This window comes from Strongylocentrotus purpuratus, unplaced genomic scaffold, assembly GCF_000002235.5.
Source record: "Strongylocentrotus purpuratus isolate Spur 01 unplaced genomic scaffold, Spur_5.0 spur5_scaffold_16, whole genome shotgun sequence".
Classification (NCBI taxonomy): Eukaryota; Metazoa; Echinodermata; class Echinoidea; order Camarodonta; family Strongylocentrotidae; genus Strongylocentrotus; species Strongylocentrotus purpuratus.
In genome coordinates, this window is record NW_022145601.1 from 22,423,186 (window position 1) to 22,439,186 (window position 16,001).

The 16,001-nt window shown below is 36.1% G+C and overlaps 1 protein-coding gene across 1 annotated transcript; it reads left to right on the forward strand.

Annotated features, from left to right (window-relative positions):
* The first annotated feature begins 131 nt into the window (after positions 1–131).
* On the forward strand, positions 132–14,422 carry LOC105437460 (low-density lipoprotein receptor-related protein 6-like). The gene is made up of 6 exons (XM_030987474.1): positions 132–192; positions 1,655–1,885; positions 3,107–3,284; positions 9,813–9,940; positions 11,597–11,872; positions 13,276–14,422. The coding sequence occupies exons 1-6, from the start codon at positions 132–134 to the stop codon at positions 13,365–13,367; spliced, it is 966 nt and encodes a 321-aa protein (XP_030843334.1). The 3' UTR covers positions 13,368–14,422.
* Positions 14,423–16,001: the final 1,579 nt, after the last annotated feature.

Consider the following 16,001-nt stretch of genomic DNA (forward strand, 5'->3'; position numbering starts at 1 on the left):
ATTGAGTGTCAAAAGATATGAAAATCTACTATCGTTAAATTTGAACATTTCTTTTTCTCATTTGGTGTTATTCAGCAGAATTACCAAGAACACGACGTGATGGAACAGCTGTGTCTACTTCGGAGACCACTATGTCAGCTATATCATCATCAACATCAACATCAGATCCTTCAACAACTAACGTGACTAGTGGTACGCAATAATTTATTCATATACAATAAACCCCACTCTCTCTCTCTCTCTCTCTCCCTTTTCCTTCCCCTTCTTTCTCTCCCTCCCTCTCTCTTTATCTCTCCATTATTTTTCCCTCCCTCTGACCCCTCATTCTGCAAATTATAACCCCACTGGTTGTGACGTCAAACTGTATTTACGAAGTTTGGAAAAAATCGTAATAGAAGAACGGACCTAAAAAGGGTTCACAAATAAATTTTGGATGAAAGAAGAACTCAGCTAGACGATACAATAGTAACCCGCAATAGTAAGGAAGGCACGGGCACCGTTTTTACAATTTGTTCTGTCACCAAACTGTACTTGTGGACACGTTTAAGATCCATTCTTCCATTTCGATTCTTTTCAAACTAAATACAGTTCCAGTATCCCACCGTGCTCACTAAACTTTCCGTTTTGCAAAATCACTCATGCATTACCATCTAGGCTCCATTTTTGTCTGTGTCGGGTCTTTTTTTAATGCCTTTCTTTCGCCCTTCCGATCTTAACTTTGCTCGATCCTACTGACTTCTAACAAATTAGTCTAGTTGGTCCAAAAGATACTCCTTCGTCTACGACGTAGAGCATACGGGCATAAATACACGCATATTGTTCTAATATAATTGCAGATCAGTATTATTTAAATTTTTGTCGTTCTTTCTTTTTTTGCTTGTCAGAAAACTTCATAAACATTGTGCCCCATTTTTAACATGTAGATCCACCCCTGTTCTGGCGTCTCTACGTTTTCTATATTTGATTCTTTCTCTCTCGCTCTTTCCCAACCCTCCGTCTGCCTCTTCTGTTAATTTCTTTAATTCGTAAATCACACCAGTTTCTAAAAAAACACTTTTGTTATTAAAGTGTTTATTGTCAACCATATTAGTTTTCCCTCGAAACTTGACTTGTTTTGTTTTTCTTGTTTGTTTTTTAAAGGGAGAGGGTCGTTAGTTTCCATGTGCAGAAGTTCATAATTCGCTGACACCAGACTTGTTGGATATACTATTACTGGGTGTATAAGTCTGGACACAGCAAATCCGTAGTCTCATTAATAAATCACCCCCCCCCCCATAATCTCTCACGGAGAGCCTTCTGGGTGAGGAAAAATGAAAGATAATAATTTTACCAAATGGGGAAACTTCTGGAAAATGCAGGTGCATTACATGAAGCTTGTTGATCGTAAAGTTGAAGACTAATCTGGTAATTGACAATACCTGTGTACAAGGGGGAGCAATCTTTTTGCTAAGAGGGGTGACCCAATGACGACGCGTCCTATGCACATCACATTTTCACTTGGCAGCCCAAGGGGGGAGGGGCGTTTAAACCCCCTCCCCCCCCCCGTATAGATCAGCCCCTGTTGTACTGGGTGGACACCTGAATGGTTTCCAATCCCCCATGAGAGCCCCCTACTATAGTCGTCTGTAAATACATTTCCATACGCTGTATACAGAATCCTTCGCTAAGATATTCGTGGCAGACTCTGGAGAGCACAAGATCTTTTTTGCTGACCTAAGAGACGAATTATCGTTCAAACCCATCCCCTCTACGTGGCACCCAGAATTCTTAGCGTATGACTCTACGAGGAAGAAGCTCTATTGGAATGATTTCACAGCCAAGCAAATATATCGAGCAGATGTGAACGGGTTAAACAGAGAGGTCGTGACTTTTGCCAGCAACGAGGGTAGGTACAATTATTAATTATGTTTTAATCAAACATCCAGTTCACACGACACTTTGTAAACTAGTAGCTTAGATTGTGGATATATTGTATACAAAAAAAAATTATAATACAAATAAATAACAGGGACAGGTCCTGGTACAAATCCGCCATTGTAAAGTATTACTACGTAAAAAGCAAGACTTGCTGGACTCACTTGACTAACAATCGAATTCATCGAGCAAAATTTGTATGATTCACGCAAAGAGGGCGTCATCTATAGTTGTACGGCTGCACGCACAGCTATTCTAATCACACTTAAAGGTACTATGTCCCATTTGCAGGCCGAATGAATGAAGAGGTTAAATTCCAAAGGCATTTGAAAGATAATACTTATTTAGAACTTCCCTAAAAAAGGTGGGGCTTGAAAATGTCTTCAAGTGGGAAAATAACGACTATAACTTGTCAAATCTACTTAGGAGCTATAGAGCCAATAAGTACCAGTCTTGATTTTCAGACCATTGTACAGAATGGTCATACGTTTATGCTGCGCAAAGATTCAATCAGTTTAATTTTGGCCATCACAAAAAGTGGGTTATCGATGTAGACAAATGCTCATGTACCCTTTACAGCTCATTTTATGTATGTTATTACCAAAGAAGAAAAAAGCCAGTCAGTCACGCAAAAGTGTCTGACAGTGAAGTCTAGCAAGTAAACGGGTTTCCTTGTATAATTTGAATACTAGGACACTGCTAAAGTTCAAATTTCACAGATAGGACATACATGACATATTCACAATTCCTGCAAATTTCTACATAATTTGAGGTTGGCTGCAAAAGGGACATAATACCTTTAAATTCGTAGGATCAGGGCATCGTTTCAGGAACCGTCGTAAGGACATGTTCGCCGACAGTCCATTAAAACATTGAAGCGCTTAGTAACTTTTATACACGTGTTTCGATGGGTTGTTGGCGAACTCATACTTAAGACGGTTTTGTGAATCGATGCCCGGAATTTATTTCTTGATAACTTGCTTGTATTCATGCCATCTTCATGTAGCCTTTTGGGTGAATGTAACAATCACGAAAATAAGAAAGTCTTGATATTTTCTTATTATGTAGAAGTCTACTCATAAAAATTAATTAACAACTCAAATATGTATCAGAATTATAAGAAGATATAACGATCAGGATTTTAGAAATTTTACATCTTAACTTTGTATTGTTTCCTCTATAATTATCATAGCACCCGCAGGGGTTGCCATTGCAGAGGAACTGGGGGTTCTCTACATCGCTTATACCCTGTCGAACAAGATAACATCCATGTCAATTAAACCGGACAAAACAATACCGAGAGATGATCCTGACTTTGCAACACAAGGTATAAAGGAACCAAGAGCATTGCAGACCGATGAGGAACAAGGGTGGGTATAAAGCGTTTTGCTTGAACTCTGGGTACCGTTTCGCGAAACTGTCATAAGTATAAGTTCGACGACAGTTTATTGAAATGCGTGTTCTTAAAGCTAAGACGTGAATCGACGGGATGTCGGTAAACTAGTGCTTACGACGGTTTTGTGAAACGATGCCCAGATGAAATAAAGAATTGATGTTGTACTTTATTACTTGAGCAATGTGATAGTTGTTCCTCGATAATTGTTCAATGATTTCAAATAGCCCCTTTTTAACCCTGCTCATAGTAACCGAGCGGCGAAATAATTATGTAATGCTCTATAGCCTATCAGATTTTAATTCACACCTGGGTGGAAAGTAGTAAATGTGGATTAGTTTCTTTTTAGACGATGGAAGTGGCGGGCAGGGATTTAACCTCTCAATCTTTCGATTGAAAGTAATGAGATTAAACCATACCACGACAAGTGTCCTTGCTTCCTAGGAATCCCAGTATGTATACAAAATAAATACTGCACATAAATTGCACGCATGAATTCATGAATATATGTAGACAAATCGTAACATCTTATTTGATTCTCTATGCTTTAATTTCAAATATACACAATCTTTTTATATTTCTCATAGTGTTATATTATTAAAATGTAATCTAGAGCAGAACTCGTGATGTCATCAGCACTGTTTTTTTCCATATACGCATACATAGGCTAATGTTTAGTTCAGTTCAGTTCAGTTCAGTTCAGTTTATTGAATTCCATCTTTAAAAACATTTTTACAAAGTAAAAACATACAATTTCATGTACAATATAATACATAAATTGGGATAGTATATACATGTGAAATGAATTAATACAAAACAGAATAAGGCACAGCTGTAAAAAAACCAAGAAAAGGTTTTGTCTGGACAGCTTCCTATCAAATTAGATATAATAAATATGATAAGAAAACAAGTAGCAAGTAAAGTTTCGGATAATATCATTCAGAAATTGCATAACAACCGGCACAAACCCAGTACATGATATACAACATGGTAGGATGAAAAAGTGAGAAGATAGCAAAGGAGAAGAAAGAAAGAGAGAGAGTAAAAGAGAGAGGGGTAACAAGCTAGATAAATACATTCAGTGAGAGTCATGCGCAATCAAGAAACTTTTGAGATTACGTTTAAAACTGTTGTAAAATGAGATTGAAGTTATATTAGTCGGAAGCAAGTTCCAAATTTCAGGTGCATGATGTCTGCAAGAATATGATGCAAAATTTGTATTAACACACCATCGGTGATATTTCTTCTTATTTCTAGTATTATGGTTATGTATTGTACTGTTTTTTATAAACATATCGGATAACTTTTCAGGAAGCAGACTTTTTTCGTTCTTAAATATAAGTATAGCACATAAATATTCATTTAACTGGTATACATTCAATATATTAAGTTGTTTAAAAAGTGGTCTTGAATGAGATTGATAATGAGATAGCGTTATATTTCTTACAACCCTCTTTTGTAGAATATATAAACGATGCAGTTTGGTTGGGTATGTGTTTGCCCAAACAATGTTGCAATAACTAAGAAACGGTAATATAAGTGTATTGTATAACATAAGAAGAACAGATTGAGGCAAAGTATGGCGGAGTTTGCTGATGACACCAGTATTCCTGGACATTATCTTATTAATATGGGATATATGTGTTTTCCAGGATAAGCTTTCGTCAATAAAAATACCCAAGAACTTGGTATTAGCAACACGATTAAGAACATTATCATCCATTTTTATTTGATATGAATTGAGGAGCTCTGTAGAAACCGGTTTATATTTGGAATGAAAATATATAAAATTTGACTTTCCAGCATTCAAGATTAATTTATTGCATTTAAACCAATTCGATACTTTCCGCAATTCAATATTTAACGTGCTATATAAAGATCCAATGTCATTTGAGGTGTAGAGGATATTGGTGTCATCAGCAAAAAGAATGAATTTCAATTTATCAGAACAATATGGAAGGTCATTAATATAAAGTAAAAACAGAAGGGGCCCCAGGATTGACCCCTGGGGCACACCACATGAGATTTCCGAATAATCAGATAAAACACCATTAAATGATACACATTGAGTTCTATTATGTAAATAACTTTTGAACCAGAGGAGTGGTAAACCTCTTATCCCATAACAGGCAAGTTTGGATAATAATATAGAAAAATCAATTGTATCAAATGCCTTGCTTAAATCTAAGAAAACACCAATAGCATGCAATTTTTTATTAAATACACTAATTAAATAATCTTGAAGATCAATAACAGCCATTTCTGTCGACACATGCTTTAAAAAACCATACTGACTATCATTCAAAATAGAATTTGTGCATAAATAGCTATATGTACGATTATAGACGAGCCTTTCTAAGATTTTTGAAAAATAAGGAAGTATAGATATAGGCCTATAATTATCAACATTATGAATATCACTTTTTTTATGAACAGGTACAACTTTTGCAATTTTCAATCTAGAGGGAACAACTCCAGTAGAAATCGATAAATTGAAAATATAACACAATGGTGTAACAATATAGTGTATTACATTCTTTATGACATCAGGATTGAATTCATCAATGCCACAACTATTTGTACAATTCAATTTTTTTACTACATCAATAATTTCATTTTCAGATACAGCTTTAAAATATACAGAATTGGAATTTTGCTTTGGTAAAAATTTGGCAAATTTGTCAGTATTGCCTAAGGATAAGGAATTTTTCAAAGATGGACCAATATTTACAAAAAAAGTGTTAAAATGATTGGCAATATCTTTAGAATTAGATATTTGTTTTCCATTTACATTTATGAAATTAGGTAAGGCATTGTGAGATTTACCCAGGATACCATTGATTAATTGCCATGTTTTTTTCATATTTCCCTTTATTGCATAAAATTTCATCTTGTAGTAGTCTTTACGTGCAAGTTTTAATAACTTATTAGTGTAGTTCCGTAATTGAACGTATTTCCTCTTGTTATTTTCTGTAGGTGAATGACAATACCTTCTATATACTTTATTTTTATTCCTTATCTTTTTATACAAGTCAAATGTAATCCACGGTTTTCTAATCTTTTTACGAACAGATTTAAAAGTTTTCTTTACAAATGCTCTGTTATAAAGTAATGATAAAGTTGTCGAAAACTTTTCAAAAGCTACGACTACATCGGTATAATTAAAAATATTCCAGTCATTACGTAACAAATCCTCTTTGAAAACATTAAGAGATACATCATTGATAATACGAGTATTATATACAGAAATGTTATAGATAGGAAACTGTTTTTGTGTTATTTGAAATATTGGGAAATGATCAGATATATCATTATAAAACAAACCAGAAGAAACATTTAGATCAAAGTTATTTGTAAATATGTTATCAATAAGGGATATTGATCTGTCAGTCATTCTTGAAGGCTTATCAATTAAAGGAATAAAAAAATTTGAATGTATTGCGCTCAAGAAATTACATACAGCATTGCCAGTATATTTCATAAGATCAATGTTAAAATCGCCCATTATATAAACCTGTTTATGTTCAGTATTAGTTTTCTGTAAACAATTTTCAAAGACAGGGATGAAATCATTGATATTTGATTGAGGTTTCCTATATATAACACCTACAATAATATTTTTATGTCTCGGCAAATTGATTTCAATAAACAGTGATTCATAATCGCATGAGGGGTATAATATATCATTGCGTATTACATATTCAAAATTGTCAGCGACCAACAGACCAACACCTCCACCCTTTCCTTCTTGGCGATCAGAATGTATAAAAGAATAACCAGACACATTAAATAATAGTGGCGTACTGTCATTAATCCAAGTTTCAGAGAAACCATAAACAGAGAAATCTATACATAAAGTAGAGATGAAATTGGATATAGCATTAAAGTTTGTGTTCAAACTACGGGAATTAAAATGTAAAATACTAAAATGATGGTCAATGTTACTGAATTCAGTCGTAAAATCTTCATCAATATAATATTTACAGTTCAGAAACCTACTGAAATGAAACTCATCTTCATTTCCAGATAAAAAGTTTAAATTATTAATATCAGTATGAGTATCTGTAGTATTACTACCAAATATTGCACAAAGTTCATCATTATTCAAGTCTTGAAAAGGAAATGAAGAATGAGTACAGCATGGAAATGAACACTGGCATACAGAATATTGGTTACAATTACAGTTACAGTATACACATGACATCATAATACAATATCAGTAGAAGAAAAAAAGAAAAAAAAGTTAGGAGTATAACAGGAGAAAAAACGAAGAAAAGGAAGGGAGAGGGAGAAATTAAGAAGTTGGAAGGAAGAATTTACAATTTAAAGTCTTGAGAAATTGAAGATACAAATCACGATCAGGCATAACAAAAAAACTGTATACACAATAAAAAAAACCACAATACATAAAGCATCGACAAAATTTGTATAATATCAGCAAAATGAATTTCCACCGGAAAAGGTAAATTCGGGAAAATTACTATAAAAACAATCAGTGGAAAGATCAAGTAAATGATCAAATCCAAAAATGGCTTATCAGTCACATATATCAGATAGAGTTAAGATCGGGAAGACCTGTAATAAGTTTTTTCATCTCATGGCCGCCTGTTGTTTTGACCAACGCGAAAACGCGTCCGTCAATGGTCCAGGAAGCCTTAACGTTTGTGTGTTTCGACGTCTGGAAGAGAAGATTGGAATTCTTCTTAGTCAAATCTTCGACAATCACTGTACCTGTGCCTTTCAATTTTCTTCGATTTTTCATCATCTTTAGTTTAGGCCTGTAAGAAGTGAACTTTACTATGATAGGCGGGGTTGATAACTTGACGTTTCGAGCTGCGCCGGCGTACGATCCTTGAGATTGGACATCGTGAGGGTTGGTGTTTGGTCTGCGAAGACGATGTGATCTATCGATGTCACAAGGGGTGAGAGTAATACCAATCTGTTGGGCTACGTTGCAAACAATCTCGTTTGTGTCTTCATCTGGAGTAGTCTTTACTCCCAGAATGCGAATATTGTTTCGGCGGGAGTATTGTTCGATGTGGTCAAGCCTATTTGACAAAGCATTGACTTCAGTTTTATTATCAGAAACTGATTTCTCAATGTCACGAAGTTTCTGCAGTTTGCTATTAATAGAAATTTCCAAATTCTGGAGACTAGCGAGCTTTTCATCAAGTAATTCACACAATTTATTTTCACGCTTCTCCATGTCATTATTGAGTTTTTGTCTTTCGCGTTCCATTGCCACGGCAACCGCTCTTTGTACGACAGTATCAATGCGATCTAGGTACACTGGGCTTTGTGTCGGCTTAGCCAACGATGGAGCAGAGGGTGGGGTACTCGGATCAGCTGAGTGCAAGCGGCCCCTCGATCTTAGGTTTGGCTTTGACATGTTGAGAAGGGTTACGTAATATAACAATAGAAAAATGGGATGGGCCGGCACTCACAAATTTTTGGTCAAGCTAGTAGCGACAGCGTTCGACGGGCAAACACAGCAGGAAAATGATGAAGTGGGACTATCCTAGTAGACACAGAATGAATCCTAGAAACATGAAGATATCCCGATACAAACGTCTACATTTCCGATAAGATATGAGGCACGATTTCCGGTGGGTTGAAGGTGCTGGTCACAAGCTACATTATAGTGATACACGAAATGACTTGAAAAGCGTTAAAAAGGCGTAGAAAAGCAGACATAAAGCAGATTCGCAGTTCGTAAGTTCGTAAGGGGTCGCTACCTTAAACGCGGATGTTTATTATCTGGTTTTCTTTTACCGACATGTTAGCAAAGACTGTCAAGAATTCCATTTTGGGGCATTCTCAATAGTTGATTTTATTGTATTCTATTTTATCCCGCATTCTTATAAGTAAACAGTATTTCGATGAAAATAAATCAAAGAGAACGAAATGTTAAACTATCATAAATTACTAAATTGTTGTCCTCGGGGGGGGGGGGGGGGTAGTTGTCCTAGGGGGGTAATTCTCCGAGGGGTAATTTTCCGGGGGTTAGTTGTCCTCGGGGGGTATTTTTCCGGGAGGTAATTCTACTCGGGGGTAGTTGTCCTCTGGGAGGGGGGGGGGGGGAATTTCCGAGGGGTAATTGTCCGGGGGGGGGGGGAGTTTTCCGGGGGGTAATTTTCCGGGGGTGATTTTTCAGGGGGTAATTGTCCTAGAACCATAAGCCTTTCATAGTAGACATGTTCTGCCCTGGAACGGAGTGTTCATAAAACGTCTTCATATTTGAAAACATGTAATTGTGACCCCAAAATGGCTGAGCATTTGGACAACATATTTATGCCAGACGTGTGTGTTGTCCCATGCATGGCCATTTCTGTTTGCAGTGCATGTGATCGAATTTCAGTAAGATTGTTTCAATTCCTTTTCATTTTGATCAGGCAAAAAACCTCCCATTTTACAACGATTTTTATGCACCACAAAATCAGTCTTCAATGTTCTCCCTTGTAATAATCGTTATGACCGTTACTCCACTCTTTGTTTTATGTTTTAGGTATATTTACATGACTATGAACGGAGAAGTTGCTCGTAAACATTTATTCCTGCCTCAAGACGCACTTCAAACTATATACAAAAATATTCATCTCAACGATCTCTCTGGACTCAGCATTGACTTCACCAGTGAGTTTTTAGTATATAAATGATGTTTCTTTTTACATGAACGTAATGATAGTTTTGACCAAGAAACTAAAGACTTGTTCAGATAATGCTGCGGTAAACCGCTAAACGTTTTTTAAAATATGATTTGTAAACATGTATATAAATGAATGGCATCAGTGTACTCCCCCTTATTCAAACTCTTGGATGCGCCCCTGTTATCTTTTCTCTTTCAAAATAGATTCAACCGTAGAATACACATACTGAATATTAATCCTATCAAGCTCACTGACCACTGGGTGCTTTAAAATAACAATTATTCGCGAACATTCGTGAAAACTACCCCTTTTACTACAAATTTCTATCTTTCTCATGCGTAGGTATAAACAATGGTCAGCATGTAAAAAGATCATTCACCGGAATGTTGAATCGGGAATTATTCCCCCCCCCCCCCACTCCGGGAACGGAGGGACCGCATGCGTGCTCCCAAAATCTCCGTTCGTAACAAAAGAAAAAAGTCTACCCGTATTGACTTTACACACCGGACTTATGCTGAAAAAGGAGGGGGTGCTGGGAACACGAAAATGACTACCCTAAATAACACTGAGTGAGGGGCCTGTGGGGGGCCTGGTTATTTCCCACTGAGCACTATTCTAAATTATATTTGGGAGCTTTTGCCTTACTAAAACAAGCCTCTTTCCTTGGTACAATAATCTATCAACATTCAACAGGCTATTAAACCTTTTTCGAGCAAATTGACTTTTTTGTCCCAATCTGGTATTTTCGTGTTTAAAGATAGTGTATCTCTTTTGCAGCCAACATTAAATTCTGTAGAACTTTGCAGGAATCACAAATATGTCGCGTATGTCCTATCTGTGAATTGTAAACGTTTAACGGTTAGCATAGGAAACCGTTTACCCTCTAGACTTCACTGTAAGACACTTAAGTTGAGTGAGTCACTGAATATTAAATTCGTTAATAACATAGATAGAATTCGTCCTTGTTTTCACGAAGTGACGGTAGTGAGGAAAATCGTCACGCAAAGTGAATGCAATTTTTTTTCACTACCGTCACTTCGTGAAAACAGCGACGAATTAGCTGTAGAGGGTACATTATCATGCGTACACATCAGTGACCCGCTTCTTATAATGACCAAAATTAAACTTATCGAGTCTTATCGACTCAGCACAAAACGTACGACTATGCAGTACTGAAGGGTCTGAAAATCAGACTTCGGCTTCTAGGTGTAAGCAGAAGGAAAGCATTATATTTCAGAGCAGCTTTAAATAAACATCATTGTGGAAAATCCATTCGAGGTGAGGCCGCCTTAGGATCCCCCCGCGATTTTTGCGTATCCTTTTATATAGACCTATATGTATAATAAATTATATACAAAATAAATTATTTAAACAATATATATATATATATATATATATACATAATAAACAAGATGGAAGGTATGCATGCCTGGATGTTAGTGCTAGGTAAATGTTTTATGAACCCATTTTGTCAATAGTTCTTTTCTTCTTTGTCAGAGAAGTTACGTCGTACCTTCTTTTGTAGACTGAAGAGGATCTTTTACAAAGATGTGAGCACGCCTCGACTCATCGATTGTCAGTGGTAGGTAGATGTTTAATAAACACCTTTTTTCTACAATATTTTTTCGCCCTCTTTTGTCAGGGAATCCACGTCGTATCTTCTTCTGTAGCATTACTGGTGGGAGAGTCTTCTACAAAGATATGAGCACTTCTCCAGACAAATCGATTGCTACAGAATTGACCTATAGCGGGCAGTCTCCATACTACGGGCAACTCCAATCCCTGAGCTACATCAATGGCTTCCTCTATTGGGTCACGAGGCAGAACTATACGAGAAGCATCGGTATCACGACATACTATGATAATACCAACCGATCGTACGTCATTAAAGAAGTCGACAAGTTCATGGTTCCTAGAGGTATGCTAATCATCGAACCATGATTTTGTCTTAAGAAAAATCTCTCTGCTTATTTCGAGAGTCCTATTGGAAAGGTAGACAGTACAAACATATAAACCATTCACATATTGCAGATGATGGATTGGGCAAAGATATAATTTTTACTAAAGTGGCGACAGGCCGCCGAAAACCGACATTCATTGCCGACTAAAAATTTAAAAAAAACTCTACTCCCCCCCCCCCCCCCCCCCTCCCCTCCCGGTGACACGTCGCTGACAGGTCATCTCCTTAAAAAACAACTTATGACGACTACTTTAGTTAGCAAATCATTGTTGATACATCGACAACATCCAGCCGATCAAAAACCGCGAAGAAAACCAGTCCCCGATCAATGACAACCTATAGAAGACTATAGTAAAAAAAATTGCTACGACTTCTGGCACCCAACAATCTGCACTTGTTGTTACCGGTTAGCAACCGGTTGCCGCTATATAATGTGATTGCATCATGTAATGTGCATAGACTTGAAAGATAATTGTGACATATTGAAGAAAAAAAAATCTTGCAAGATTAACATTGATTTGATGATTAGGTTTAGTATGTCAAAACAAAATTTAATCTTTCATTAATCATTCTTCTGCCTGGTTATGGTGAATTCCCTGTACATAAAGTATTATCAAAAGTCGTACTTTATGTTGCTGTGTTTTGCCTGTTTTTCACGCTTTCAATTGATTTGTGTATAATGAAAGTCGAATGGTTGATGCATTATGCAAGATTAAAGAACCAATATGCTTAAAACAATTGAAAGAAAAAAAAATAACGGGTATATTCATTAGTGATTTGTACTCTCAATGATTTTTTATTTCAACTGTTATTAAATTTTTTTCGGGGGAGGGTAGGGCACTTGTGGGGCTTTCACAATGACGTTCTACATGTGCCTCAAGGGCCCTTTTTGGGAAGAGGCTGGAAGATTGTTGTTGTTCAGGGTTTGAACCCCCAAGCTGCTCTCTCTCACCTTTAGAACCGCGGTTACTAAAGTCATGCCTTGGAATAAGTTATTGTACATCATAGATTGTCTGTGATGTACTGATCATAAGAGTGGTAGAATACTATTACTTCAATGTGTTTGCTTGGTGTTATTAGCTTTTAAGAATATCCTTTTAATTCGGTTACCAAATATAGTCGATGATGATGACTCATAGAAGATTGTTGTTTCAATATTTTAACCAGATTGCAATAATGGGTCAAACTTCGTTTAGATTTGAAGAACAGTTTTATCAATATTTTATATGTCAGACCCTGTTTATTAACAAGGTATATTCCATTTTTTTGTAAACCTTTATTCTATTTTTGAGTAAGCTTATATTACTTTAAATTGTTGAACTCCTATTTAAATTTTACTTTTAAACTATGTTTCTATTAAGATCACCTCTCCGGTATATGTCACTGGAGAAACAAAGAGATGGGAACAAAGAGACCCCTATTCTATAGGCCTTGTTTATTCCTTTATTCGTAGAGTACATAATTCATGAATGACCAGTGGATACATTTGCTGGCACTCCTTTGGTTTGGGGATAGGGAATGGTGGGTTTGTTTGCCTGGTTTGCTAGAAGATTGGCTTTCTCGTTGAGAGCAAGTTTAGACTTCAAGGCAGATAGACGTGTAATGTAACTTCCCCCAGAAGTTTAAGACCTGCCTTGATTTTGTTTCTTAACAGGTAAGCGAACACTCACCTTTCTAAAAGTATATTCATGTTCTATTCTAGTAAATTTTAGAGATATATCCCAAGATCCTCATGCAATTTGAATTGTATGATATTGTTTAGTGTGATTCTCCTTGTGTTGGAAAACCCATTGTATGATATTTTCATGTGTTTATGTCCATTAACCTTTGATACAAGATGGTTGTGATTGTGTATGAATTAAGATACTACTTTCCACAAGCCAGACATATGTATAGTTATTTCAGTCATTGTAAAATACTCATCATTAGATAGTTTAGTGATAGCCCAATTACTACTTGTGAGCCGATAAATACTCTTGTTCAATATAAAGGAGAATTATTATTGATTAAGTAGGAGAGCAAGTTTAGACTTCAAGGCAGATAGACGTGTATTGTAACTTCCCCCAGAAGTTACTATGTCGCAGCTTTTTAAGACCTGCCTTGATTTTGTTTCTTAACAGAGTTCCACCATGGTTCCACCATGGTTTCACTTCCGTTTCTCTCGGGACAAGAGTTGGGACTGCTGTCGTTGTTCAGGCAACGCTCTCCGCCTGATCGATGTATTTAGTGCTTATTGACGAACAACTCTTGTTTTATTATTTGTATTTTATTGGAACATCTATTCTTTTCTTCTATTCCTTGATATTTTTCTAATGTACTGTGTAGTTTACTTTGCTCCTTTTCTATCATTTGTTGTACACCTGTACCACATAGTGTAAAGCTTTTTTTGTAATGATTCTTGTTGTTGTTTGAAATCATTGATACAAGTTGTCACACTGGGAATTTATTATCGGTGTACCTTAGACACTGAATACTAATAAATACCTCTTTGGTCTTATTGGCACAAAATATATTTTTCAGACTCATGTATTTTAATGGATCTCCGTGTTTACTAATCTTAATTAATTGAACCGGCGCAGGCATATAAGGCCTGTGTAACATATATATATCAGTTATATATGTACATACCAATTTAGGTCTACATACTTATAAATACAAACTGTCAAAACAGTTTTATTTCAGATATTCTTAGGAGTAGGTATAGATTGAGCAATTTACTAGAACATTACACGTGCTCTCAAAGCGTCTGGACAGAGGCCAACGATGTAACCCTTAGTTTTGTTTGACACCAGGAAAAACTCGTGTCATAAATGATGATAAATAGAAATCCATGAAGGTTTTATTTATATATAATTCAAAAGTGTGATTAAGTTTTCTTAGCTGCATTGTTACTTGAACTAAAAGACAGGACCGAACCATTGATCCAGGTCTATACACCGATAAGGGCTGAAGACTGATAATTCGTCGTCAGGCTACTCTAGGTCCAATTTTTACAGTTGCGATTAATCGTAACTTAAATGCGATTGATATCAATCGCAACTATGTAAAATATAGGGGACTGCTAACTTGCGATGGATTAGAGGAATTATGATTGATTTGGATCAATCGCAACTGTTCATAAGATGGGGCCTATAGAAGTACAATACAGAAGTACAATAGAGTACAATATTAATTTGTTAATGCCTTATAATCCGCATAGACGATTAAGATCTTCCGATTCTCAATTGCTTGTTGTTCCGAAAACTAAGAAATCGTGGGGGGATCGGTCATTTGAACACGCTGGACCTTACCTATGGAATCAATTGCCACAACATATTCTTTATATTTCAAGTGTAGATCGCTTTAAACATGCCCTCAAAACTCATTTGTTCAAAGCGGCTTTTCAGTAGATTTAGTTTTACTTACACATTGTCGTTGTTCATTTTTGTGTGTATTTTTGTGTGTATTTTTGTGTACTTATATCTTTTCTTCTCCATGCGCCTCGAACACATTATTCATGTGGAGTTGGCGCATTACAAATACTCTATATTATTATTTTATTATTATTAAACACGATCGCAACTACTTTCGAGAAAAATCAACTCAAGGGCGATTATTTCAATACCCTATCGTATTACCCATACCAAACATGTTCAGATTACGTATACATAATTGCCATCATTTCACATTTCAAAAGGTGACGAACAATTAAAGGGATCGTTTAACAATTTTAAATCTGAGATACACGGCCCTACGTGTTATCAGTGTCTGTGATATGGTGTAATATTGAAGCCCTTAAAAAAAATTGCGCTTCAAAATGATCAAGAAGTGCCTCAAAAAAGTAAAAAATCTTTGAGTGACCGGTTTTACCATACTCGTTTTCCCCAATAGACTGTAGTGTTATGAAAACCGTCAGGCGAACGGTTTTCGAAATTTGTAATTCCAATCATAAATAACTTAATAATCAGACAGGCGATCGGCTTGTAAAAGTCATGGGGTTCCTGACTGACCTAAAGGTTTATAATTATAATTGCATCATGAACTAAATCCAGAATTTTGTTTCAGAATCTGAGACAAAGTTACCGGATCCCTTTAAGGTCACTGAAAT